Raw genomic sequence first — 28,000 nt, 5'->3', positions numbered from 1 at the left:
GTAAAATTTGATCTTTTAATACGTAATTTTTTTAAAAAGATATCAAAGAAAAATTTATCGGAAGTATTTTAGACCGACTACAACCATGAACTTTTCGATGAAAATTTCCGAATCGAGAACCGCAATATGTGCCGCACGTCCTATGAGAGCGTTCGCTGTATTCGGTAAGGCGTGATGGATGTCATATCTCAGCAGCTTGAGGTCCTTCTGGGCCATGACTGGCTGTAGTATGTTTTGTACCATTTTACGATAAACCGTGCCCTGTTCCGAAGAGTCTTTAAGTGATTCTTTACACAGTTCGATTCTTGCGGAATGTAAGGGTACATATCTGCGAAGGACATTAATAGCACTTTGATAACATATAAAAAGCTTGCGAATAATATATACCTATCCTGCCCTGATCCGCAGAGAAGAATGTTTTTAAAGTAATGCAAGGTGCTCCTCTGACTGAGACGATATAGGAATGATTGTCTCGGATCGGTCGAGTCTTTTAAACAAAGCTGAAGCAGAGACCCTGACTTTTTCCACTTTTGCATAAACCACATTCCTGCAAATATACATTATTGCCGATTCGGAGACGGCAGTTTTCCTATTCTCACCCATATTTACTAATCCGCTACTATTGTACAAAGTTCCTAAATGTGGTCCGGACAGTGATAAAAAGGTGTGTAACCTGGGAAGTAAGAACTTCATTTGTGGTCTAGTCAGCGCAGACCTGATGATGATATTGCCTAAGGAATGGCCCACGAAGCTGACGCGGGTTGGTCTTATGGTGCTCGAATCTAAATAATGTAGAATTTCGCTAACTAACCTATAAAAAAAACAAACCCATCACTCTCGTTTAATTCAAAATGCAGAGAGGGTACACACGGATTTTTGTGTACAATGTGATAGAATTAAGTTACTCAATTTTGGATGCTTTTAAGTTTTAAAAATGTTGAAGATACAATAAACAAAGGTAAAAGGTTAATTTTAAATTAAAAGTGAACACCATTGCGAAAATGACTTGAATATCCTATGTATGTATGTATGTATGTATACAATATTGTCGCCTGAGTAGAAAAGTCGCTATACTATAGAGTAATTAAAGAAACAATAAGACCTGCATAAGCTATGGAAAGAGATAAATAAAAAAAACAATTAAAGAAAGAGCTTCAACCAAGTCAATAAACTATAAAAATTATGAGGACAGCGACAGTTCCTAGAAATGGTCCACAGAGTTCAGAAATATCCATCTGACTTCTACAGGTGTGGGTTGCCAAGTGAGTGAGCAACATTTTTCAGACAATAGGTATGACATGTATAAAATAGGCTCTTTGTTGATATGATATGATCCAAAAATATGAAGGTTTGATGGAAATATTTACTTTATTAATTATACAATTAATATGGAACGAAAAATCCAAATTGGGGCTCAGGAAATGCTTCAGATATTAGTAGACTACTACTAATATGATAAAAGGTCAACACCTGTCACTGAACCTGTCAAGGTTGCAGTGCAAGACGATCGGCAAGACTGACAATTTTTATTTTGATTTTGCATTCATAGAGAAACATATTATGTGTACTGTTTAACTTAAAAATATTTTATTGTAGTAGTTTAAATAGAGTTACGTTCTTTTCTTAGCCCAAAACAAAAAAAAAAGACCTACACTGGGTTCTTACTGAGACACAAGTAAAGATATATTGATAGTGGTGAAATCCGTAAGAAAAGGCCAAGATAAATTTGAAGGTGACAATGAGGCTAATAAAAATCTTATGAACACTGTTCCTTATTTAGAAGCCTGCTTTCTCGTAGGATAATAAAATTGCCAAAAAACGACAAAATAACGAATAAAGCTTGACGATATTGCTGAAGAGGATAAGGAATATATCTTGTAAATCAGAGTATGGACCAAAACTATTCACAAATAATAACAAAATTCAACGGAAATTTGCTTGTTTTTACAATTTTAAAATATTCTGTTGGATTCTTACCGGTCAGTCATAGTTTCAAAGTCACTAAAGGTGTCTCCCTGATTCCGTTCGGACATTAAAAAGTCCAAATAAACACCCGGAAGGCCCAGTTCCAAATACGTCTTTACCAGTCTTAAATCGGCCGAGTTGCCGTCGAGTCCATGGACGCAGACAACCAAGTGCATTCCTTCGGGAGAGAATATTCTAAACTCGTCCGCTATATGGAAGTACGGCACCGTTGACGCGAAGGTGTTTAGGTCAGCGTAGAGTCTTCCTTGAAAATTTAATTGACTTTTAAACTCTCGCTTTGCCGTGAGGAACGCTTTCAAAGATTCGCTGTTTCCTTTGTAAAGGTGCACCTCTTCCGTTTCTTTCTGCTTTGCGGTGTTCAGGTCGAATCGACTCGAAGCCCTTTCGAGGGTGGTCTCATTGTCCACCACATGATAAAGCAAATTGTCGACCGCGTTTATGTCCTCGTCCAAGTCTTCCACGTTAGGTAAACCGTCGGTGGTCACCGAACTTGTAGGCGAATTGAAATCCCTAAACTGTTTCGGCGGAGGTAAAGCTATTTCTTCTTCGCAAACGCTGTTTGTTTGTTTTAGATCACAGCCTGAAATAATCATGCGCGAATGTACGATATCTGCTTTGCAAGTAGTAGACACTAGTGCCATCTTTATTACAATTTCGGTTCTATGACACAGCTGAACCTAATACAGCTCGAGCACTCCGATGGATAATGTCCATTATACATTGTTATTAAAATTTACGCTTATAATGTTACTTGACTTTAGTGGATTTGAGGTAGCCAAACTAATATTCTGTATAATTATTTTTGCCTTTTTTACCCCCTAAATAGGGCTTTGTAAATTATTTTTATATATTTCAAAATATAAAGGAACCCCAAATAAAAAAAATGAAAATTAAGTATTAAGTATTTCTTAATAGAATATAAATTGTACAATTCTATTATAATAGTTGAGGATATACTCGCATAATCTTGAATATTCGTTAAAAAAACAAAACAATTGTCAAAAAATAATAAAGCAAAATATTAATTGTGCATGCGTAAAAGCAAAATTAAGAAAAATGTTAATTCCGTCCCTGACTTTAGAAACGTATAGGTGGGGATGGACTGTCCGAGCTTTGTGTTATATTCAGTTGTGCTATTAATCTATGCTATGACTAACCACTTTCAGGTGATTGGCATACTCTAACCTGTGTAATGTGGAATAATTGGTAGTAGTAGAGAAGAGATTAAAAATGTGAAAGGTAATATCAGTCGTATGAAAATAATGGTTACTCACCTTTAGCTACTACGGGCCTCTGGTGCTTTTTATGCGACGAGTTAAAGGAGTGTAAAGAAAATTTGTTCGATTTATTTTTAAATATATCTTCTATTTTCTTATTTTCATTACTAACACTACACCTTTTAGTTTCAGCAGATAGGCATAACAGTTTCTGTTGAATCTTCTCTAAATTTAATACGATAGCACTTGTGGCAGGATTTGTTACGTCAGTACTGGAAGCTATCGAGCTGCTCCTGAAAGAAATCAGACGTTGTTTCCCGCGTCCTCTTATAGAATTTGCCTCAAATTTACCGCCTTAGACCCAGGTGTACGCAAAAATTGTCACCTAAACATTATTTTAATAGCTATAAATACTCAAATAGTATAAAACTTTCCTTGCAATTGGTTGAAAGTTGTTAATAATTATACAAGAGGTAGAAGTAAACCGAACTTCTGCGCCCTCCGACTCCCTACTCTTCGATCTCAAATTGGGGTGATGTGTTTTTTTTTTCATACTGATCCAGGTATTGCAACGAACATTTAACCACAGGCTAAGGAGATGATGCACTACTCAATCAGTTTGACAGATGCGTTTGTTTTTTTTTTTACTTACTTTTTGAGATATTCGAGGTTTAAGTAAACACCCATATAAATTCTTGTTGAATTTAAAGCTGCCCACATTAGGACACTTGTTGGCAATATTAGGTATTTTTTAAATAGCAAAGACATGATACTACTTCCTTTAAAGATATAATACTCCAGATATACGAATAAAACCTTTTTCTAACAATACAGGGTGTCCATTATATTTGTGGAGATTTTCAGACAAATCGAATTTATACTACACACTTTAACAGATTTAATAAAACTTCAGAATTCATATTTAATTGGTTAGTTAGCTTATAAACTTTAATTACTCATTTTTGTTATTTGGTGTTTTCAACCAAGCTAGATAATTAACCATTAAATATTTCCTTAAATCTGTATTGTTAGCAATAGGTTTTATTCGTATATCTGGAGTATTATATCTCTAAAAAAGTAGGATTATGACTTTGCTATTTAGAAAATACCTAATATTGCCTACAAGTGACCTAATGCGGGCAGCTTTAAATTCAAGAAGAATTTATACGGGTGTTATCTTAAACCTCGAATATCTCAAAAAATAAGAGAATTTTAAATATAAGATAAATTACAAAGTTACCTTATTATCCAGAAATTGATATCTGAATAAAAATAAAAAATTAAAATCTTGAGATTTTGTTAATTGAATTTGCCAAAACGGCACCACCTATTTAGGACATCCTGTATAAGCTCTGGTTAAATTTTTGTTGCAATCTGGATAAACTATGAAAAATTCGAATGTTAATTACTCAAGAAAGCACCTTTATTTTAACCACGAATTCCAAAAATGTCGATATATACAGGTCGTTCTATTTAAAATAACAAAATTGATGTCGGAGGGGACACTTGGGACACCCTGTATCAACAAAATTCTAACATTTTAAATATTCAGGAGAATCCAAGAAACTTTTGTACTAAACTTTGGGTTTCCAGGTCGTATAGTGGTTTGTTTTATTTGCCACACTGTGTACAAGTTTACCGTGAAGTCAAATGAAGCTGGTAAAATTTATTTTTTGCGTGTCCATATTTTTTGTTACCGTAAGCTTAGACTTATTGCACTGATTCTCCAAATCTTAGCACTGTAAATTACAATCATGATAACTTGGAAGAATCTTTTTTATATCTCCAATATATTTTGTTGACGCCTGTTATCATCAACGTTTGAAAATGTTGCGGCGCGTAATTTGTTGACGACTGTTATCATCAAGATTTATAGAATATATAATTTAAATGAAACTATACCTGGAAGTAATCCATCCGCTTTGTTCGCTACCAGACGAGGAGGAGCTCAGGTACTTCGTTTGGGGATACCCCAGTCTCTCTTCCGAGTTCCCGTTAAAATTAGGCAGTGATTCGGAGCATGAAGAAGCAACCACGCTTTTAAATTCTCCGCCCACGTAAGAGGCGCTCCTCACTTTTCTCAAACTTCGCTTCGAATCCGCGTTGCCATCCGAAAATATTTTCCTGTCGGTCAGTGTTTGGGGGACACTCTCCAACGAACTGACCAAGTCCAATTCCCAGGTTTTTGATTTCGACATGATTTGATTGTTCACGATTCGCTGAATCCCATTCACTGCTTTATTTTGATTGACCGCTTTTTGATTCGTAACCGGATCTAAGTTAATACGGGTCGGGTTTCGTTTCGTCGGAAAATTTTGAACCGTATTCGACCTGATTAGGTTCTGCGAAGTTTCCGGCGGTTTACGGCGGCGTTCCGACGCGGAATTTTCCGGGACGGGGTGGATTGTTTTCTTGACGCTGGGCCGTGGGAAACTCGAAGCCGAATACGCGCAGGTGTCGTCGCGTCTAACCGGATATCCGACCTCCGAGATGGATCTGTAGTCGATCGGAACTTCGAGCAACGTCTTACTTTTCCCCGAAGGTTTGGTCGAAAATTTTTGTTTGTCGGGAATGTTGCCCATCGACCTGTGGAAAGTAGTGGATGACAAAAACTGCAGGTGGTCGAGGGATCTGCTGTAACGAGCCGGCACTGTGTTACTGAAGCAATCCTCCCAGGTGCCGTAATCGGCAGGCGATTTTTGAGGTCTTCGAAGTTCCCATACGTTTTCCGAACCGCACGAACAATTCCTACCGTTGTCTACAGTTTTCGACCTCTTCACGCTGATACTGCGCTCTGGAAAATTGACGAATTATATCCTGGTTGTTAACATAGGAGAATATGTTAAAATTGGACAGAACTGAACACAAGTGGCTAAAAATATAGGCCTCAATATAAACTACGCAAAAACTAGAATCATAAGTCAAACGTAGACATAGTAGCGAAAGCGAAATATCGAATATTAGGTGTAAAACTGGAAACCTTGGGAAGGAAGTTCTTAAATGAGACGGATGCTCTGAGAAAGCATGCTGGCTCCAGATGGATGAACAGATAGGTCGGGAAAAGCTTATGACCAAGATATACGACGGTTGTGAAGGATTTCAGTTCAACATTTATTGATTTCACACAACTATAATTGTGTATTTTAGAAGGTTTCTAGGGCCCCCAATCACCATTTTTAAATGCTCCTTAAAACAAAAAAGGAATGACTCGATTATCATTAAGGACAAAATTTTTACAGATTTACGACGACAAAAGTAGACATCTTATGTCTATTAAAACTATGAGTTCGAATTTTAAAGGAAAACCCAATTTCTAAAAAAAATACACAAAAACTAATTTCGGTTCCTGAAGCTCGAATTTCATAAAAACAAATCTAATCTAATCTAATGAAATTTGATGTCTGATTTCGTGATTGTGTTCCGAAACTGCTGATGAGTTTATTTGTTTTAGTCTTAGGGCTCTTTCATGTTCTTTGAGCCTAGTTGATATTTTTCGTCCGGTTTCTCCAATGTATTCTTTGCCGCATGTGCATGGAATCTTGTAAACTCCTGGCATCTCAAATGGATTTTTTTTGTCCTTGCCGAACACAATCACGAAACCGGACAAAAAATTTTATTCTATAAGACTAAAATTCTTGGATGTAATCAATTCTTCTAGCAACGAAAAATCTGAGAATCTATATAAATCTATAAGCAACCTAACAATCTTAACCGCGACTCAGGTCTTTACCTGTCAGCAATATGGGAATCATCCGAGATGTTGTTTATACCCCTCATTTAGCTCCGCCCCCCTCAAACAATATAAAAGCAAGTACAGAGTAAAATGCGAGTCAGTTTCAGTCAAGCTCTGAAGAAGCCAACAGGATGATTGGCGAAACGTTAGCTAGTTCGACTCAACAAAAACCGACACAGGAGGAATCCAGAAGTTTTGTAAAAATTATTACAGTAGCATGTGGAAGTTTCTTTGCAAAACAATTTAATAGTTTAATAGTTATCAACAGAAAATTATATGGGACATCCTGAATATTTTTGAATTATTGATAGAACTTAAAATTGCCTTTTACTACTTTAAAAAACTAAACTTGGGACAGCGCGGCTCGGCCAGAATTCAGGAAACGGATACGTAATGGTATTTCGTACTACAAAAAATATAGTGAGATAAAAAAAATTCTTAAATACATTTTGATAATAATACGTCAGTTTGAAACACAACGGTTGAAAAACTATTCAACTCGAGAAATAGTGGTTTTAGGAGTCCCTAAAAATAATTTCCCAAAGTCAGCACGAATAGAACTGACAAGAACTGAGATGAAAAAAAAACACAAACATGTCACAACTTAGCAAAAAAGTGCCCTTAAACGTTTCTACCTGTGGTAAAAATGTAAACGAATACCGCGTTTATCGTTGATTCTTTGAAATTTAGTCGAAAACATCGCAAATTGCCAACTACCAATTGTTAAAATTTCAAAATTTCTCTTTGTTCCGTTAATAATTTGAAGTTATTTTTAATGTTTTAAATATATATAAAGTGTCTAGTATAAAAACGGCGTAAATATGTGCTCTGAAAATGCTTTTTTAGAAATACAAAATTTTCCAGAACAGAAGTTTAAAAATAATGCACACTTAGAAAACCTCCCTACAACTCTGAAACGGCAACAGATATCTCCTTTCCCGGTGTCGAGAAAAAAAAAGAAATTAAAATTTTCTTGGTCTATGTTTTCATCGGGCAGTGTATAGTACCTTGACCGGGAGAGGCGTATTCCTCGCAATTCCTTTTCTCATATTCGAAGGGATCCTGATATTGGTCTTCGAAAATGATCGGCATTGTCGCGCTATCTCCGTCTAAAGCGCTGCAGTGTACGGGCAGTGGCGGCAGTAGGTGCATATATTTGGATCTGGAATTTAAATTTAAAATCGTAATTGATGCCCGGCAGTTGGGCCCCATAACGCGAAGGAATATTTTTAGTTTCTCTATGTTAGAATTTATTACACGCCGGCTGCAACACAAATCAAATTTAACATTGTAACGGTTTTTATTTCCTTTGAAGAAATGCCTACGCGCGTTTTCATACCGGGTGGCTCACGCTGGAATGCTTTCCTTTAAATTATGCCCCCACCTCTAAGTAACGTTTATTTTAGTTAGGTCTTTCTTTTCATCACTCTTAATTATAGAAATGTGATTTTATAAGTTTTTAGATGATTTATTTTAAAATTGTATTTAAAAAATTAACCTAATTTTGACCAGTTTTCTTGTTCTTGTTGTATACCAACCATTAAGTAATTAAGGAGTTTTCCTTAACATTAATTTCATAGTACGTCAGGCTCATATAATTACTAATGGGTAGTGGACCTAAAAATAATCGTTTCTTATTATGACATTGTAGAAAACCATTAGGTTCGTTCCAATCTCAAGTCAGAAACGCTTTACCAACTACTTCAATGAGCACGTGCGTCAAAGATTGCTACGAAATGGAAATTGTATGGTTGGCAGGAATAATTCATACCTTAGCCGGCTGTCAATCATTGATGATCTGAAAATTTTCTCCTAGCGTCGCTTGTGTTTTATGGTTTCCGTGTATTTATTTCTGTTGCTTGAAAACATTAGCATCGAAGTACTTACATGAATAGTAACAGCACGCGGGCTAGAAAATATGTTTTTCCGAAGCCGTGGCTAGTAACAACACTCGCGCTAACAGCAGTTACCAGTAATAACACGCGGGCTAGAAAATGTTACTAAAATGTTGGCTATAGTAATAGCACTCATGCACGAGCGATAATCAAAACCGCACTTTTTCTATGGATAAGTATAGATCAACAAAACTAAAACACATACCAATACACATAGAAGCAGTGTTATATTTGAAAAAAAAAAGAACAGTAGAAAGAATACATTCTTATCAAGGTGGCATAAAAATACTTACAAAAATGTAACTGAAATTGATTTTTTAAGATAGAAGAATTACATTTTTGTTACTTAACGTAAAAAAAAAAAATTAAGTATATTTTAAACATTATTGCGACCTATGTCTATGTTATAAAAAAAGGTGTTAATTACTTTTTAAATTTATTTCCTCCAAGACCCTTATTTTCTCTAACATATTTGGCAAGCGAATGCGGATTTTTTGTTTTGCTATTTGAAAGCCTTTTAGTACTTCTCCCTGCTGCACAACAATGACTTTCTTCTTGAAATCGTAGTTGGCTGCACGGGTATTTTTTTGCCGTGACGCAAATTAGTTTGTCTCCTTACGCTACGAACACCACTATATTTAAAACAGTGGTATAAACCGCTACTCAAATTATTGTCACTATTAGCATACTTGTTTTTATTAACCAGACATTGCTTTACTCCTGGATAAAAACTAATAGGATCTTGGTCAATCTTATCTCAAATGTCGGTGCAAAAACTTTGCCATTCATTTTTAAGGACTGCAATTTCCTGTGGGGAGGGCATATTTTTAATACATTCTAAATTTATGTCGATGTTGTTGGAACCTTCATTGCTTTCCATTTTGCTTTTGTTATACGAATTCTCTACAGTAATTGGATCCATCTCCATCTCCTGCTCACTGACAGTACGCTGTAATGGTAAAAACATTTCCCTGTTAGCACATTGGCCACTCGCTACATCATATAACTGAAGTTTTGTACTTAAAAATTTAAGGATCGCTTCAACTTTCTAAATACTGCATCCGTACTTACCAAATTTTAAATTGAAATGCAATGGCACGGGGTGTGTCCCAAATAGAACTTTAGGTAGTGGCAGTGTTTATGACACACCCTGTACAATCCAAAATTCAAGGGTCGATTCCTCTTCCTAAATACTACCTCTGTACCAAATTTCAAATCAAAATACGATGATATACCGGGTGTCTCATTAAAAAAACGAGTTTTTAGGCAATGGTACTTTTTTGAGACACCCTGTATAATCCAAAATTCAAGGGTCGCTTTCCCTTCCTAAATACTACCTCTGTACCAAATTTCAAATCAAAATGCGATGATATACAGGGTGTCTCATAAAAAAAGAGTTTTAGGTAATGGCACTTTTTGAGACATCCTGTATAATCCAAAATTCAAGGGTCGCTTCCCCTTCCTAAATACTACCTCTGTATCAAATTTCAAATCAAAATGCAATGTTATATAGGGTCTCATTAAAAAAAAAATAGTGTTTGTTATGATACTTTTTTGAGACACCCACATAATCCAAAATTTAAGGGATTCCCCTTGGGCGATTAACTATTTCAAAGCATTGGCAATCCTGAATATACCAGACAACCAAGAACCAAAAGACTTTATCCAGCAACTGATCCGTTATTTTAAGGTTAGGAAACAAATTTATTATAATGTACTTACCTCTACATCGGCTTTGTCTTTTAATTGAAGCCTTAGAATCTTATCACTAATTATTTTAGTCTTAAACGACTTAGGAAGTTTTTCCCCATCCATATTTATATTTTTACACAATAGTATGTATATAAAACTCAAAAACACACATCACAAAACACACTTAACCAAAGAAAGAAGGAAGTCTCTAGAAGGCGTGCTGTTTGCGCATTTTTCTCTCTAGCACAAGTGCTGTTACTGATAACAATTTCGTGGATCCGAACTTAAAAGCCCGCGTGCTGTTACTGTAAATGCCTGCGGGAAACCATTATTTTATTACAGTAAACTCCGCTTATAACGTACATGGGATATAACGTATTTCCGTATTACAGTACATATTTTTCTGATCCGGCCAAAACACTCTTGATTTTTCATCGGATATTACGTACCATATATAACTTCTACTACGGTTATAAAGTACACTATTGTTTTGGTTATAAAGTACGAGTGTACTCTAAAACCGGATTATCGAACGGTGGTTCCCCGAAACAATAGGGGATTTTTCAGTAATTATTTGCGAGATTTTATCTAAAACGTGCGTGGCCGGCCGACAGTTTCCACAATATTGTTTTATGGAAACGTGCGCTGGCACGATTTTTTGAGTTTAAGGTTAAATCTTTAACCTTAAACTAAAAGAAAAGATAGAATTTATCAGAAGTATTGAGAGTGGCGTGGAAAAATTTCTTGTGAAGCAGCAGATGCTAATAAACAAACTGCTGAAGTGGTTAGAGGATAAGTGGCCCAGTATGGCACAAAATTACAGCTCTGAGAATATTTTCAATGGTGACAAGACTGGGCTATTTTACAAGATGATTCCAGATCGTACCCTTAAATTTAGAGGACAAAAGTGTGTGGGTGGGAAGCAGTCGAAGTTGAGGTACTGGGTTTGTGCAAATATGACAGGAAGCGAAAAATGCAAACTTCTTGTTATTGGTAAATATGAACGACCGAGATGCATGAAAAATGTGAAAATTCTATCTGTCATTTATAAGTCAAACCAGCTAGCGTCGATGAGTTCAGTAATTTTTTTATAATCATCTAAAGGATTGGAATGAAAATCTAAAACATCAGAATCACATCCAAAAAATCTAATCCTTTCAAATATCAGATTAGTTTTTTTGCCTCCAAGTAGCACCTCCAATGGATTTGGACATAATACCGCAGATATTTCTTGTATCATTTGATCCAGTCATTTGAAAATAAGGAACCTTTCAACATCACTAGACTCCATAGGATTACTTGTACAATATTGGAATGGTGTTACTTCAACCACTATTTCGACATGCAGGTCTGATAAAATCGGAAGATGAGTTTGATTCATACGATGACTTACGTCTGGTTCAGTGGTTCGAGAAGATCTAACCAACATTAAAATTTATAGTTTCCCAACTGTTGATGATAATTTAATAACCACGGAGTTATTAACGCATATTAATACTGAAGTTTTACAGACAAATGATCCTCAAAGCTCTAGTAACGAAAGCGACGATGATGTTCAATAGGACGAAGTATCAAGTTATTCTGAAGCGCTTTGTGCCTCGAAAATCGTTACAATTTTTTTACAGTCTAGTGATAACGTAACTGATGATATTATGCAAGCGTCCTGGAAGGTTGAGAAGCACATCGAGAATATGAAATTTGTATTGAAAAAAAAAATAGACAAACAAAAATGACGAATTTTTTTACTCAAAAAGAATGAAGTATGTATTTTTACTTGTATGTTGTAAATTTTATATAGATAGATAAATTTTTAGTTTAGGTAGTTCAGTTTCTTTTGTTTTTTAGTACCTATATTAGTGTTTATTAGTTTTCTATTTTTATATAAAATAAAAATATGTACGTACCTTCATATTTTTTGTGCTTGTTTTGTAGCGTACTTTCGCTTATAGAGTACTCATTCTCTGGTTCCTAGAGGGTACAGTATAACCGGAGTTCACTGTATTAGCTTACCTAATAGTATATCCAAGTCATCCTCAACAAAACTTTCAAATAAAGGAAGTTAACTGTTTCCTGGATTAATACATTAACTTAGATCGAATAGTCTTACTGCGCAAATTAATTTAACTGCAAGAAATTGTTCTTGACTGCGATTGGAACAAAAATATTATAGTTAGCTTATTCGTACAGCCTTACTAGGAAGATATCGACTTTTTATAAAAATAAATACACAAACAAAACAAACACTGAAACAAGCTATTTACCTCGCAGTGCGAAACTTACCGCTTCGCCAATTCGGAAACGACCAAGTATTTGTGGTAGTTGGTTTCATAGCAGCCCATCGCCGACTTCCTAGGGTTATAAACGAGAAAAAACAATTCTGCGAAACGGCGGATTCGCAAATGGTGATGTTTCCTGCTCAGGAACTGCTGTATCGCTATCTTGCAGCTGAATGTCAGCAAAAAATAGTTCCACAGTTTAATGTTGTCGGTGCACAGTTCTGATAAGTTTGAAGTTGGCTTGTAACGGTGTTTCTTCAGCAACTGAAGCGTTTTAACGCGTGGTTGGATGGTTATGGAAGATACGGTCGAAGATCACTTACTTTGGTACTGTCGTAATCGTTATATTTGACGATCAGAGTCTCGTAGTTATCAGACACGATTTCCTCACGCTGCATCAGCAACATTTTATACTCTTTAACTGTGGTTTTGAGATTATTGCTCGAATCGAGCAATACGCTGTAGGCTTCGAGGTGTATTTGAGATGATGCGTTAATTCTATTAGAAAACTTCTGACTGCTCACTGGCGGGACGGGATCTGTTAACGAAGAATTGTGGGATGATCGGATTTTGCTCCAAGACTTTGAAGATTTCGGAGCACTGCAAAAGGACGCGTATGATTGCAGGGTATAAGGCCGTCGGGTCGAGAGACCATTGGCATTGACATGTGCAGAAATAACTTTAGGTGGGACCGGAAGTATAGTATAGTATTCTAGTACCTAGAAGTTTGTATAGTACCTATCTTCAAAAATAGCACCTCAAAAATTATGCGAGCTGCGAAAAGTTAAATAGTAAGTACGCTTTATATTGGAAAATTATACTCAAGTACGAAAACATAATTTTAAGTATCTCACTCGAAATTCCTATGTGCAACTTTCAAGTTTGAAAGACCTTTGCTCTGTACCTTTTCAAATGGACGAATGATGATATCTATCAAACGTCAAATATACAAGGCCATATTAAGTTGTTGGGTTTTTTTGATCCAACCGCTTTAACTACCTAGAAAGTTCGTAAATATTCGAGAATCTCTTTATTACTACCTCGTCTAAAATTCAAATTACGCACTTATTAGTCATGCGTAAACTGTTAATTTTAAATATCAGTTGCGTTAAGCACTATCGAGTTGCGAGATGTTTGGGACATTTTCTGTAATTTAGTCACGAGTTTTGAAGCACAGACGTTAAATACTCATAGTATTTCAACGTTTGTCAGTTCTACCGATCACAAAAATGTATCCAATGAACTTAATGTTCGTAAAATAGTATAATATGCAACACGCTAACAAATTTTTTCAGACACTCGTGACTAAAGTATCGTTTATATGGTATTGACTGTTTCACTCTATTTATTTTCTATAGAACTATAGAAGGCAATTCGAAGAAATGAAGTTAATCATTTTGACGTGATGTATTGCCTTGCATTTATGCCCTAATATCCCTGATATCAATAGTTGTTAAGTGAAAATGCGTCACCATACAAATCTCGTATGGTTATCAAAGTTAAAAAGCAAATTAATTAAATTAATCAAAAGGTATATTTTTAAACTCAGAACGGAACAGTCGGTTCAGAAGCTCAAAATTAAAGGTTTAAAACTCTGATTTCCTTGTCAAGAACTATAAGAAAACCGGGAAGATTCTATTTCGATTGACCTTTACCTATGTTATCGTTTTCCTCTGACCAGAAGTGTCTTTTAATTTTAATTTAATTTGATATCTTGCAGTACAGGTGGTAGCAAACATTTTGTTTTCATTTTAAAGTTTAAGTTTTTTAAATTTTTTAATAAAAATGTTTTTCTATTTCCTACTCTCTAAAATACTCATGAAATCATTTTCTGCAGTAATAATGTCCGATCTTAAAATTTTGCATTTACTTTTTGGTAGCAGTGTCTGATCTGAGGTAAATGCACCACTTTGCACCTTGCTGTGTGGTTCTAAGATTTGTGTAAAATATTCTTATGGTGTATTTTCAAAAAATAGTTGCAGCTAAGCTTTTATGTGATATTTATAAAACAAAATTTTGAAGGTTCGTGACTCCATTAATTTCATTGATCAGTGTGAGAAATTTGTTTATATAGAAAAGATTGTTCAGAGTTAAATAACATCAAATCCGTAATATTGAATTTATTTCCCATATCCAAATATTATCATTTGAATAAAGATTTTTTACAGAGAAAAAAGTAAAGGTTTCTGTCATTACAACTACTAAGCGTGACACACCCCGCATGCAAAAGACCGAGCGCACTCACCAGCTCTGCATATAACGAAGAATCCCTCTCCTGAAACGGAAGCCCCATTCAATTACGTTCGTTTCCCGCTGGGAGCGCGTCAACTTACTTCATAGAGGGTTGATGCAAGGCGGTTAAGGCTGCGTGGATAGTAATCGACACCGCTGACAAATGAAAGTAATCGAAAACCACGGGCAGGTGGTAGTGTAGACCCTCGACGGGGGAAAAGTTGAGTTGCAGAGTGCGAGTGGACACCAGCGACATCGTAGTCGGCGACGAATCACTGAACCACAAGTCCAATACGAGCGCGAACTCTGCTCGGTCGAGCGATTCCCGCAAGTTATGGCCGTCGACGAGCATGTGACATCTTCAGTAGGAAAAGCGTCACATAGAATCAGTTCAATTTAGACTTCTTTTGTCGATACCTACTTCCAAAGCCGAATTTGACAAAAATGTTCTTTAATTTGATCCAAATGTTTTAATAAAGATATATAAATCGATATACATGGAAGTTTTGGTTAGTATTCCTTCATCAAGTTATTAATTAGATGCATATTTACCTACTACATCTAACTCCGAGCTCTATCGTATTTCTTGTCTCTTTGTTTAACTTTAGTCTGGTCTCCGTCCATGTACCCAAAAATGCCTCTGTCCTGCCCTTTAAAAGGGGGCCCAGCAAACAGTGTTTTTTTTATTTCAATGAGTTTAACATGCTTAGATAAAATTTAGACATCCAACCTTTGGTCGGTTGGTATGTTGGGTTCTGAAAGTTACTGCTTAGAAAATCTTAATATTTTGTTCAGGAGCGTCGCCACTTATTTTGCCACAGACTTTTTAAATACTTTATATATATATATATATATATATATATATATATATATATATATATATATATATATATATATATATATATATATATATATATATATATATATATATATATATATATATATATATTGCCATAGTTTACCATGTTTGAGTTATTTGAAGTTATTTCGAAGTTCGTGACCGAATGAATAAGTTACTTCAGGAAATAATTACTGTTTCAGAAATAAATATAGTTCCAATATTGGAAATTATTTTCGACTTAAAATTTCTGTAACTTTTATGACCCAGAGAATTGTATTTGTGGTCTAAATTATATTTCAGAAACAATATTTTAAAAAACGATGTTTCGCCTCTTCTTCAAATGTTTATTATTTGTGAAACAAGCAGTGGACTGGCGACAAAGCATTTTGCCGGATATTTTCAATCCTTTTAATTTATTTACTAGTCATGTCTAAACATTCATATAGAGCGAACCCAGTGGTGTAACTAGAGAAGAGAACAAACTGTATTTTTATCTAGTTATACACGATTTGAGTTTTTCAAAAGATATCTACAATATATATTCATTCATTTAATTCATCAACGTAAGACATGGAAAGGTGAAGCAGTCAAGTATTCTGAAATACTTCGGTATTTTAATTGACCAGCACTTATAGAGCCTCACATAGAGTACTTAGCAAAGAGAATAAATAAACATATGTAAAAATAATTTATAGTTTATAGAAGTGTGATAGAGTCATTATTCAATTATGTTTGATGTTAAAAATATATGAAATTAAAAATGAAAATTAATTATATGTTAAACAATTTTAACTGATTACAAATTACTAATTCCAAAAAAGTCTTAAGTTTGTTGATAAAGAGATAGATCTTAAAAACCTGTATGTTTATGATAGGTATAGATTATTTTAAAGATAGGTAGTCAACATTTTTTTAAATTAATTTAACTTTTTAACTTTTTAAAATTTCGTTCAATAATTTTAAACGTAAAACAAAATATTTCATAAATCTTTATTATAGCGATCTATACCGGGTGGCGCAAGAGGGTGGGAACACTCTATAACGGTTAAACGGTTTAAGATAGCAATTTGAAATTTGGAATGGTTAATACAGGCCGAATGACCAACTTTTTGACAATATGTAGTCAATGGTTGCACTTCTGGTTTGAGCGGAAACGACATTTTTGGATTCAGGAGGTCATTCTACGTAGGACAGGTTGGTTTTTACCTTTTTTTGACTTTTAAAATTTTTATTTAATCAATCAATGTATTTACTTATTTGGTTTTTGCCTTCCTCCGAGCTTATTTTTTAACGGATTTTGAAGATTTTGGTGTCAACATGTTGCAAAAAAAGTACTGCTTTTAACAAGTTTTTGTTCCCACTAGGGTGCTAATTGAAAAAGTTAGGTTAACCTAAAAAATTAATAGTTCATTACATTAAATGCTATTGACCATTAGACAATTGAGGAAAAGTTTCATTTGCAATAGTTTTATGATGGTCAGAGCCTCCTAGACACAATTTTCAAAAATTAAATAAAAATAAAAAAAAAACAAAAAAAGAAAAAACCCGCCCTATCCTACGTAGAATGATCTCCTGAATCCAAAAACGCAAAAAAATATAGGTTGTGTCATTTAAAATTCGTAAGTCAAAAAATTGGATATTCAGCCTATATGAACCCTTCCAAATTTCAAATCGCTACTTCAAACCGTTTAAAAGTTATAGAGCGTTCCCACTTTCTTGTGTCACCCGGTATACTATCGCAGTTGACATGATGCACTGAGATAAAGGGTTAGTATATTTAGAAATTTGCAGCTCTGATTCATGTTTTGTGCATTTTCCATTTAATGTTCAGAATCCGCTTTCTATTTAATTATGAATTGACATTGCGGCTTCTTGGAATTGTTCTGTTTCTGTTTATTGTGTATATTTATATTTTTTGTTTTTTATTTATTGTGAGCCCGAGTTGTATTCTCTCAAAGTATTTATTTATGGTCTTAGGGGACCTTGAAATTTGATTGATTGATTAACAAATAGCATTTCTGTACAATTAAACACATTTTTCGATAGTAAGTCTGTGGTGCTATGTTTACTGTTATATATATTTGGATTGCTTAAAAGTTAAATATATATATCACTGAAAAACGTAACACATTGGGACAAAATCAGTTACGCCTCTGGTTTCGACGAAAAACCTTGTATAAGAGCTCGCTTTCATCTTTTTAATAAGTTGAAAGACTACCGAGGCGGTGTGCAAAAAGTTAAGTTCTTCAATTTTTTTGGTAGCATCTTTAGTTTAAGAAAAAGCTGTCGCGAAAACTTTGTACTTCTCAGTTTGTGCTTTCAAATGTTTGATTGATGAAATGATTCGCCAAAAGCAATTGAGGCGAGAAAATACGCACGTATAAATGAAGTAGAAAAGATGTAAACGATGAGAAACTAAAAATTAAAATTTTAAGTTCGTAAATTAAGAAAAGTGAAACAAAGAGATGCCAGTTTAATTAATTAGATGATTGGTCCCTTAGTACCTAACTCCATTTGAAGTATATCCAAATTTTAATGTCTAATCTTCTACCTACTATACAAAATGAAATAAAATTGCACGGTGTAGATCGAATTTATTGTATAAATCGTCTAATAAAAATCTACGCCACTGGGCATTTTAATAAGGCCCGACGAGCGGCAATAAAGAAAACGAAAACGCGAGAGAGTTCGAAAGTTGTTTGCGTTGCGAAAAGATTATTAGGGCTCGTACGAAGTACGGAAACCCGATACTCCATCACCCAGAGATGGCAAAATGTTTGCGCACGCATATCCGCTTCGATTGGGGGCCAGAACAAACACCGACCTTTCCGACGACACCACTGCTGACAGTAAATTAATCTCGGGGTTATTGCGGATGTTGGATATACCGATCGCAAATAATAACGCAGGATCTCCGAAGGCACTTCCGGTATTCTGCGACGAGACTCACTTTGGCGTATTTCTCTCTGTTCAGCTCTTTAACACGATATGCCCGACGGTTTTTAAAATAGTACTCTTGCGTGTTGAAAAGGCGGTTCAACACAGCACCGGTAGAAGAGAGAGGAGAAGCTTTGGAAAAAACTAAGAAAAAGAGCATTAGGGTCAAAGGCCCAGTTCTTGTCGACTACTTTAGTATTTATTCGGAAATAAGAAAAAAAGAAGTCCTACTATGCGGTCAAACAAATCGAATCCAATTAGGTTTCTATTTTTCCCGGCAGAAGCAGGTGGTACTTTCTCAGACAATTAGATTTCTTTGATACAAAAATCAGTTAGTAATGAGTGGACACAAGCTACTCTTGTGTCATGAATAGTGTTGCTTGCAAAGGTGACGTCAGTAATAAAAGCAGATGGTAAAAATTTATAGTATTATGCAAATTAATGTTTTTATGCTTTACATTGCAAGGGAGGCTTTTTGAGTTTGATCTCAAAGTTGTCAAACTTCTAATTATTTGATGCGTGTAAATTTGAAACTCATAGCATCTAGTGAATTCAAAAAACATTTGGAGCAAAGGAACAGAACATAAACTTTAAATATTTAGAAAGAGGAACGAAAAATTATAGGAAAACGAAAACAAAATAAAACAAATTTGGAAAACTGAGAAGAAAAGCGAATTTTAAACGATGAGAAGAAGAAAAGTGTACAAAATTTATACCAGTGCTGTGCTTTTTAGCAATTTAATTTACAGAAAAAATATAGTTTTATCATAAAGCACATTTTTTCATTTAACGAGCTTTTAAGATGAAGATAGGTATGTAAGTTTTAAACCGTTTTTAAAAGTATTTTGTTCTGAAAAACCTATTTAGTGCTACTTATCTTCTTGTTTAAATATTTAAAAGATACATAAAATTGGTGTTCAAGATTTAACGAAATTGAGACGTTCTAGAGAACTACAGAAATTGCACTCTTTTGTTATTTGAATAAAAAAAAGTAAAAAAAATACCCATAATTTTAACAATATCCGACTATAAATTAGAATTAGAGTAATTAGAACTAGGTGGATATTTCAATTGTAATTAGATGACTCTATCTGATATCTGCCAAGATTTTCTCTGCGACGATAGATAATTGCCTTATTTACACTAGGGATCCGTCCTGTTTCTTTCAGCAAACACTGTCACCTATCCTATAAAAATATCTTCGAAAAGAGAAAAATAAATTGAGCATTTCTGCAATCCATAAGAGCTTTGCTATAGAAATCAGATTTATTTAATTTACTACAACTTGGATGTCGTGAACAAACGCTATCAAAATAAAAGTTGAGTTTGTCTAAGCTTGGAACCTGATCTAAACTGGAGTGGTTCCCGGAATGCAACCAACATCGATTTTGTGAAGTAAATTTTATTTAGGAGGCAGGAAGCATAAGTACAATAGGAGATTGTTTTTTCTCAATGTTTCGGGTTTTGAGGGTAAATTGTTTGCTAGAAAGTTTATGAATTAATTTTAATCGTTTGACATTCTTTTGGTTGTTTCGCCCTTATCAAACCTTCTACAGACTACTGTAATATTATGCACAAAACTCCAGGATTCCTCCTGCGTCGGTTATTTATAAATCAGCAGGTTTGATTTATAAACAACCGATGGAGGAGGAATCCAGAAAATTTGTAAATAGGTTGTTTCGCATTTTTAACGGTTATATTTATAGGTACTTGCAATTAATAAACATTTTTTTACAACTATTGGTCATTAGCAATTTGAATTCTATTCTTCAATTTTCAAGGCATCCTTAAGGCCCCAGGAACGTCTACGAATACAGCCTTAAGTCTTTTTTAAAATAATTCTCCTGAGAAAATACATACACTGCTATTTTCTGAGTAACGACATTTTTTTAAAACTCGTGACAAGGCTTAAATATTTTGAAGTACGAGGAGTGTTCAAAAAGTAAGCTGACTTTTGCAATTCGGCGAACTAAGTACATTCGATCTTCGATACATTCTTTTTGTTATGTTGGTGCACATAACCCTAACATATGTTCACAGTTTCAGTCAGTTTGCACGTTTATTTTTTTTTTGTGAGACAGAAGCGTTAGACGTGTTTTGTCTGCTCGGCGATTTTCTGCTGTCGAAAAATGTGGAAAAAAGAATTTGCATAAAATTTTGTGAAAAAAAATTGAATACAGTGCTGCAAAACACTTCAAATGTTGAAAACCTTGAGAAAAAAATGTTTATATGTAGTAAAAGCTATTCCAAGATAGTCAAGAAGACACCGATGACGAATCTCGCTCTTGACGCCCCAACACGTCAATAACAGATGAAAGCGTTGAAGAAGCGAAACAAATGGTGTTGAAAAAGTTTCAAATCACTATTTGAGAAGTGACTGAAGACGTGGCTATTTGCTCTTGTCATACAATTTTTTCCGATTTTTTGGGCATGAAACGTGTAGCAGCAAAATTTGTTCCGAAACTGCTTAATTTTGAACAAAAGAGCAGTCGAAGGAACATCGCTCAAGAGCTGTTAAACGACGTCAATGATGATTCTGATATGCTCAAAAAGGTCAAAACTGGTGACGAATCATTGGTATATGGATATGATGTCGAAACCAAAGCCCAGTCGTCCCAATGGAAGAAGCCAAGACCTAAAAAAGTACTTCAAGTTCGATCAAATGTCAAGGTTTTCCTTACCGTTTTCTTTGATTACCGTGGCATAGTACATCAAGAGTTCTTACCACAAGGTCGTATGGTCAATAAAGAGTATTAACTTGAAGTTATGCTCCGTTTACGAGAAGCAACACGAAAAAAACGTCCGGAATTGTGGGAAAACAATTCGTGGATTTTGCTCACTCATCGATGCTTGTGTCTAACTTCTTGGCCAGAAACAACGCGACTTTTTGCTGTTCCCAAAACTCGAGAAACCCATGAAAGGAATGAGGTTTGGAACGATTGAGGAGATAAAGAAAAAATCGCTGGAAGAACTCAATGCTATATCAGAAAGTGCTTACCAAAAGTGGTTTGAGGATTGAAAAAAACGTTTGCACAAATGTATTATATCTGAAGAGGATAAATTTGAAGAGGACGATATTAATTTTGATGAACAAAACACTTTTTGATAAAACCTAAAAGTCACCTTTCTTTTTGAATACACCTCCTATATCAAGAACATTGTAGTAAGAATTACATAGGCATATGAAGTAATTAAGCCATTGGCCTCACTTCTCTATCAACCCGATAATATTCAAGTTTAGATCTTTTCGTTTTGTAATTTCCGTCGACGTTATTGGTGGTTCCAGATAATAACATAAATAAATAAATAATAATATAAATAAATCAATTCTTCGCCTTTGAGGTGATACGTGATACCATATTATAACGAGACCTTTGCACTTCATTTTCGTACCTGAACAAAACCACATCTTTTAAGGACACTTCCTCGTTTCTGTATAAAATTTGAAACGGGCGGCAGGCACCGTAACTACCCAACACCGTCGCCGAGCCCAGGCCTGTGGTGATTTCCGGCGTGGCGACTTCCACCTCGACACCTAATTTCGACGACACCCTTAGAGAACAACGCACTTGGTACATCCTGCAACACACTAATGAAACCCTTTGACTGTTCGACGTTGACGGGGAACACTCACCCTCTCTGAAATAAATCGACATTGTAAAATTTGTACAGTTCTACGGAAAACTCGATGGTCGACTGCAGTTCGCTCATAATATTTCGACTGCTGAGCTACATTCCTGGAAATAAGGATCATTTGTCACGAATAATTGCTATACCGGGTGTCGACGACGCTATTAGCTAAGACGTCAAAAGATTTTTTGTGAAATTTGAACAACATGCATGGTTGGTTAGTGCGGTTAATTATAACGTCCGGTTTGACGGGAAAAGGAAAACATTTTTCTCTTTCCCCATATAGCTACTAGATATAGGCCCCGTTTATACTGATAATACGAGCACTATTACGGTCACCATAAAAAATGTTTAGAAGGGCCTTTAAAAATGTTCAACAAGCAACATGGCCGCTGACAGTCTTCAGTTTGGACGTGACATTTCTATGACATTCTTTCGTTTAATGCAAGATCACGGTTTAGAAACAAGAGACGCCAAGTATAGGTTAGTGTATGAAATGTAGGAGCTTGTTTTCACAATGAATTTAAAAAATGCCTGCAATTTACGAATCAAAAATATCATTTACTTAATATCATAATAATATTGCGTTGTACTTAAGATTTCGGAGCAATAGGACTTTAAATAATTGAAATATTAAAAATGTTAAATTAAAAATTGCTTTTTTGAGTATGATACATTTATAAAACTTAGATATTTTCATAGTTTGTCTCTGTTTTTAATATTGATGAAAATTTTGCGGGTACGCACCTTGGCCTCGCATGCAAAATGGTATATCTAATATTTACAACATTCATAGGTTGCCAAAGTCGTAAACAAAATATAAATAAATCAAACTGAGGCGACGATACAAGAAAATTGTTTAGGCATTAAAAGGGTGACCTCCATCCATTAAAAATTACAACTAATGTTGCCCTTGCAAAAACTGCAAGCAATCTTAGCTGGCAAAAAAATGTGAATATCAAATAAATCTTATTGCCAAATAAAAATAAATATGTCGTAAAATGTGATTTTTTTATGGATTTTAGTTTGTGTAATTTTTTGTACCGTGCGTTCAATTTATCTTGATAACATTTAAATTTTCCGCTACTTATTTGTTTTTATAGATATTAAGCTAAACAAAAAATCAAACTGTAGAGTTAGTAGCCAAGTTTTTTTTCCAAGTTACGTATAAAACAAAACATTATAAATTTTTTTGACATTTAAACCAACAACATATGTTTTTAAATTCAACACCCTGTATATTATATATTTGTTTAATAGAATATCTTATTCCGATTACAATGATGTAACACACTTTATATTTTAGTGCATTTGTTTTTGACAAATCGGCAAAACTAGGAAAATTTTATATATTTCAAAGAGTGGCATGACTGACTGCAACATCAATAATTATTTACAAATTGAAGTAAAACAAAAGCACTAAAAATGACAAGACACACTAAAGTAAAAAATTGTTTAACTATTCTAAATACTGCTGTATGTGACCACCATTTTGCTCTTAACTGATTGATTGCCTCTGAAATTCTTTGTCGACGTTCCACGACATTATTACAAGGAGTTCTGCGTATGTGATTTTTTATGTGTACCCAAAAGAAAAAATCTATTAAAGTTAAGTCGAGGCTGTTGGTTGGCCCGTTCCCTATCCAACTGCTTGGACATTCCATGTTAAGAAATTTTTTAACTTGCACAACATTGTGTGGAGGTCACCGTCTTGCTGCCATATAATCAGCGCTGATATATTTAGGGGTAAATTTTCTATATATGGTTCTATTTGGTGCTCTATGAGTTGCAAATGATGATCTCCAGTTAACTCTTGATCTATTGTATTGTCTAGGATTATTTAAAGACCAATATCGCGTATTTTGTCTTTTATAACCCTTTCTTGTAGTGAACGAACTTTCATCAGTCCATAAAATGTTTTTCACAAAATTATTGTTCTTATTATGTCTATTTAAAAAATCCAAAGAAAACTTCTTTAATATTGTTCTACACTTAGTTTTTGAGTTTTACAAAATTTAAATGTTTATATTCCAACTGAGTGGATTGATCCTCGAGAAATACCGGTCTCTTCATATACTTTAGTAATAGAGGAAACTGGACGTGTTTTATAGAATCCGAATATTTATTTTCTTCATTTAAAACATTATGATTCCGGCATACCTTTTTTCTTGCTTGGCTTTGCTTTGCTTTTTTTTTCTTTGCCAGGCTTGGAAATATTTGTTTTGTTGTTCCTCTGCGCTCTGGATGAAGTCTATAATACTGACCACGAACTGTGGTTGCACTTTTATTATTCAGAAAGTATACTTGAAGCATATCACTTCTTTCACGGATGCTAAATTCGTGAAAAACCATTTAAACAATAATGACTTGAGCAATAATTCAACCATCAACGTTGTCTACTAATATGTCAAACATACACAAATTGTTATTTTTCAGTCAGGGCACTCTTTGAAAGTATATAAAAATTTCCTATTTTTGCCGATTTGTCAAAAATGAGTGGACTAACATATAAACTGATGTAACACACTTTGTAATCGGAATAAGAATTTCTATTAAACACATATATAATATACAGGGTGTTCCATTTAGAAAAATATGATGTTATATGTCATAAAATTGATAGTGTTTTGTTTTATACGTCACTTGCAAAAAAACTTGACTACTAACCCTATATTTTGCTATTTTTTGTTTACCTTGGGATCTCTAAAAACAAAAAAGTTGGAGCCAATTAAAATGTTATCAATATTAATTGAATGCACGGTACAAGGTTCAATTTGCATTTTTTATCTACAATGAGATAAGTTTAGATTTTGTACTGAATGCCTTTTCGCCTTTGCGACCTAATTGTAAAATGCATTAGGGTTGTAAAAAAAGTGCTACATTTTTATTTGTCACGAGGTCCCGGTCTACTTTTGCGATATTAAAAACGGCATAGCGCTGCCTACAGCGCGTTTCTGTTTTATTAGCTCACCGGGGACTAAACGAAAAGGCCATAAAATGGATACGTAGGTGTAATGGTAACAATCGCTGCCCTACTTTGCCCTACCGCTGCGTTCGCAAACTTCGGATACGCCCTGTTTGGTGTTTTTTGATGGATTGACGGCATCAACGTTGACGTTTGATACATAGATGTTTGGGTCATATTATGCGGAGGGCTAAAAGGATATTTATAGAAGCAGAGGTAATCGCCTGTTTTTTCTCACCCAGTTTCTTGCCTAAAATTACTTGGCCCTAAATACAAATTGGTAGTAAAATGGGGATTCTGTAAGGTACGAGCAAATTTAAGGGTGGTCCAACTTCTGAGTTATGAGCATTAAAAATTTTTATAACAGTAACAACAGGAAAGAAAAGCCGCAGGTCAAGTAGAACTTCAAAAAATCCAGACAGACCATCAAAAACCTTTGATGATGACAAAACTATTAGATTCCAAGAAAATCTCACCTTTTCTGGTTTAACAAGGAAATTCTAACTAGAACTTTGAACTAGAGGGCAGTATTTCTCGGAAAACCTAGAAGGATATGAATTTTGCCTGAGAAAGGGTATTAAGAGTCCTTTTACTCGAGAAGAAAAGTATTAAGCAAGATCAAAATATTACTAGTGTCCATCAAGCTGTTATAGAAGCCTGGTAGACAAGTAAAGTAAATAGGGGAAAGTAATGGTTTATTGACAGCGTGATAGTCATAGTTTTCGAAGATTGCTATAGATAAATGGTAAAATATCGTCCGACTTACTCAGTAGTGGTTATCATTATCGTCACATAGACAAAACACCAACTTCGTGTTGAAGAAAACAAGAGATTATCGTTACCAGCAAAAATATTGGATTTAAAGGAAACATGATAAAGAAAGAATTAATAGAAGTGGGCCATAGTGAAAGGATTTGTCGTTAGAAGCAACCCGACATTTAAAGTGAAAGATGTAATAAATAAATTTGCTTTTCGATGGAGCCATTATGGAACTAAATCCAGAGAACTGACAAAAGTGTGATAAAAACTAACAATGAAAATTTGAAATCAAAAATCGTTAAAAAAAAGGAGCATTTTGTAAAACGTTACCTATTTCAAAAAGTCGTAGATTTCGAAATATTAGCAATAATACTTATGTCCATTGGCAAACAAAGCAAACCATGGAGCACTAACGAAATAAGACTTACTATTTACTGACATTTCTTGAAAATAACATTGAAAATTAATTAATCTTATAATTTTTTTTAATTTGCTATTACTATTTTCTCCATTATTTATTTTTATTTTTATCTATACAAACATTCTATAGGTACGAAATTACTTTTTTTAAAATAATTGTAAAAAATGACTAGGAACTAGGTGATTGTTTTTTTTTTCTCGCTATGTTTAGTCGCCATTGTTAACTAATAGCGAAGGAAAAATGCCTCATGTTATTTCTACAATAGAAAAATCTTTACAAAGTCGCCCTTTCTTTAAATACTAAATACGACAGAATTATGAAAAAGAAATGACTTTTAATGAAATACAGATCTCGAAAGCAGATTATGTTCTAAAAAGAAATGAACCTTAAATATTTAAGAAAAAGGTTGTCAGTAGTAGAAATCGTCAGATATATTTAGACTTGCAAACGTTTCCCGTAACATAAACTTCAAAATATGAGACAAATGTCTGGAATTTTCGAGGTTATGATTGGTTGATTGTTTGCTTGAGCATAATATTCGGTGTTTTTATTTAAAAAAAATGGCACGCCACTGTGTTTTTCCAAAATAAATTGCATTTTTAAAATCGCCATTGATTTGTTAGTAAAAATTACCCCTTACCCCCGCAATTGCTACGTCGTTATAAACTTTTTTTTCTAAAATCATTTAAGGAATCGCACTCTTTAGGATCAATATCGTCTTATGAAACACCTAGCATAAGAATCTAATATTTTTAGGGTATGATATATCCAAATGCAATCCAAACCTTTCTCTTTCTATCAGTGTTTTGCTTATTTTTTATACACTCTGGGATAAGCTATTATCCCACAATGAAAATATCATCCTGTACAACGAGGTTTTATTCCGCACCATTTCGAAATGAAATATAGGTGACCAACAATCACAGTAACGAACTCACCAAAAGCCATCGGGGGATATTTAACGCATTAAATCCGATAGCGGTTCCCTTTTCCAGCTACCGATTAGTTCAATCGGCCGTTCATTTTCCAACGTATATCGCACGGGATGGAAGCGAGTCATTTTTGGCGCGTCGTCGATGGTTTTTCTCGCCGTTATCGATTCAATTTCGAGAGACCCTCCACCGACGCGTCTGTCCCGTTTATTTCGGTCGCGTTGACGGAGGCTGACAAGTGCCGCGAAACCCCGATTTCCGTCGCGACGACAACGTCGACCTGCGTTTTGCGAGTCCTCGAAGACGACGGCGAGCGTCGTGGCCTATTTTTACCGGGTTTCCGCACCGTGCGCAAGTCGGCAGGTCCGCCACGCCAGGGAAGCGGGTTGTTTGTTTTGCGCAGGACGCTTAGAAGACCCTATCGTGGCGTCACCTCGCGTTCGATGAAGCGATCGTCTCTGTATTTTATTTCGCATCGAGACCA

The 28,000-nt window shown here is 34.7% G+C and overlaps 1 protein-coding gene across 1 annotated transcript; it reads right to left on the bottom strand.

The window, feature by feature from the left end:
* Position 1: 1 nt before the first annotated feature.
* Positions 2 to 27,792, bottom strand: LOC132698116 (protein FAM135A). Its single transcript, XM_060663998.1, has 14 exons — positions 27,523 to 27,792; positions 22,444 to 22,546; positions 22,203 to 22,388; positions 15,133 to 15,390; positions 15,045 to 15,074; positions 13,123 to 13,399; positions 12,804 to 13,063; positions 7,944 to 8,098; positions 5,106 to 5,997; positions 3,261 to 3,496; positions 1,978 to 2,566; positions 600 to 811; positions 388 to 547; positions 2 to 328 (listed from the first exon to the last, which is right to left on the bottom strand). The coding sequence occupies exons 2-14, from the start codon at positions 22,518 to 22,520 to the stop codon at positions 55 to 57; spliced, it is 3,606 nt and encodes a 1,201-aa protein (XP_060519981.1). The 5' UTR covers positions 22,521 to 22,546; positions 27,523 to 27,792; the 3' UTR covers positions 2 to 54.
* Between the last annotated feature and the right edge of the window lie 208 nt (positions 27,793 to 28,000).

The sequence above is a fragment of the Cylas formicarius genome, unplaced genomic scaffold (genome assembly GCF_029955315.1).
Source record: "Cylas formicarius isolate icCylForm1 unplaced genomic scaffold, icCylForm1.1 PGA_scaffold_2__14_contigs__length_35257938, whole genome shotgun sequence".
NCBI lineage: Eukaryota > Metazoa > Arthropoda > Insecta > Coleoptera > Brentidae > Cylas > Cylas formicarius.
The sequence above is the reverse complement of the archived record's forward strand: the minus strand, read 5'-3'. Positions and strand labels throughout refer to the sequence as shown.

What these genes read in the sequence shown, in the direction of transcription:
- LOC132698116 (XM_060663998.1), bottom strand. Translation starts at nt 22,520, where the DNA reads ATGAGCGAACTGCAGTCGACCATCGAGTTTTCCGTAGAACTGTACAAA. An exon ending in ACGATTACGACAGTACCAAA is followed by an intron (nt 13,064 to 13,122) that starts GTAAGTGATCTT and finishes AAAACGCTTCAG; the next exon opens with TTGCTGAAGAAACACCGTTA. An exon ending in ATACGCCTCTCCCGGTCAAG is followed by an intron (nt 5,998 to 7,943) that starts GTACTATACACT and finishes TCAATTTTCCAG; the next exon opens with AGCGCAGTATCAGCGTGAAG.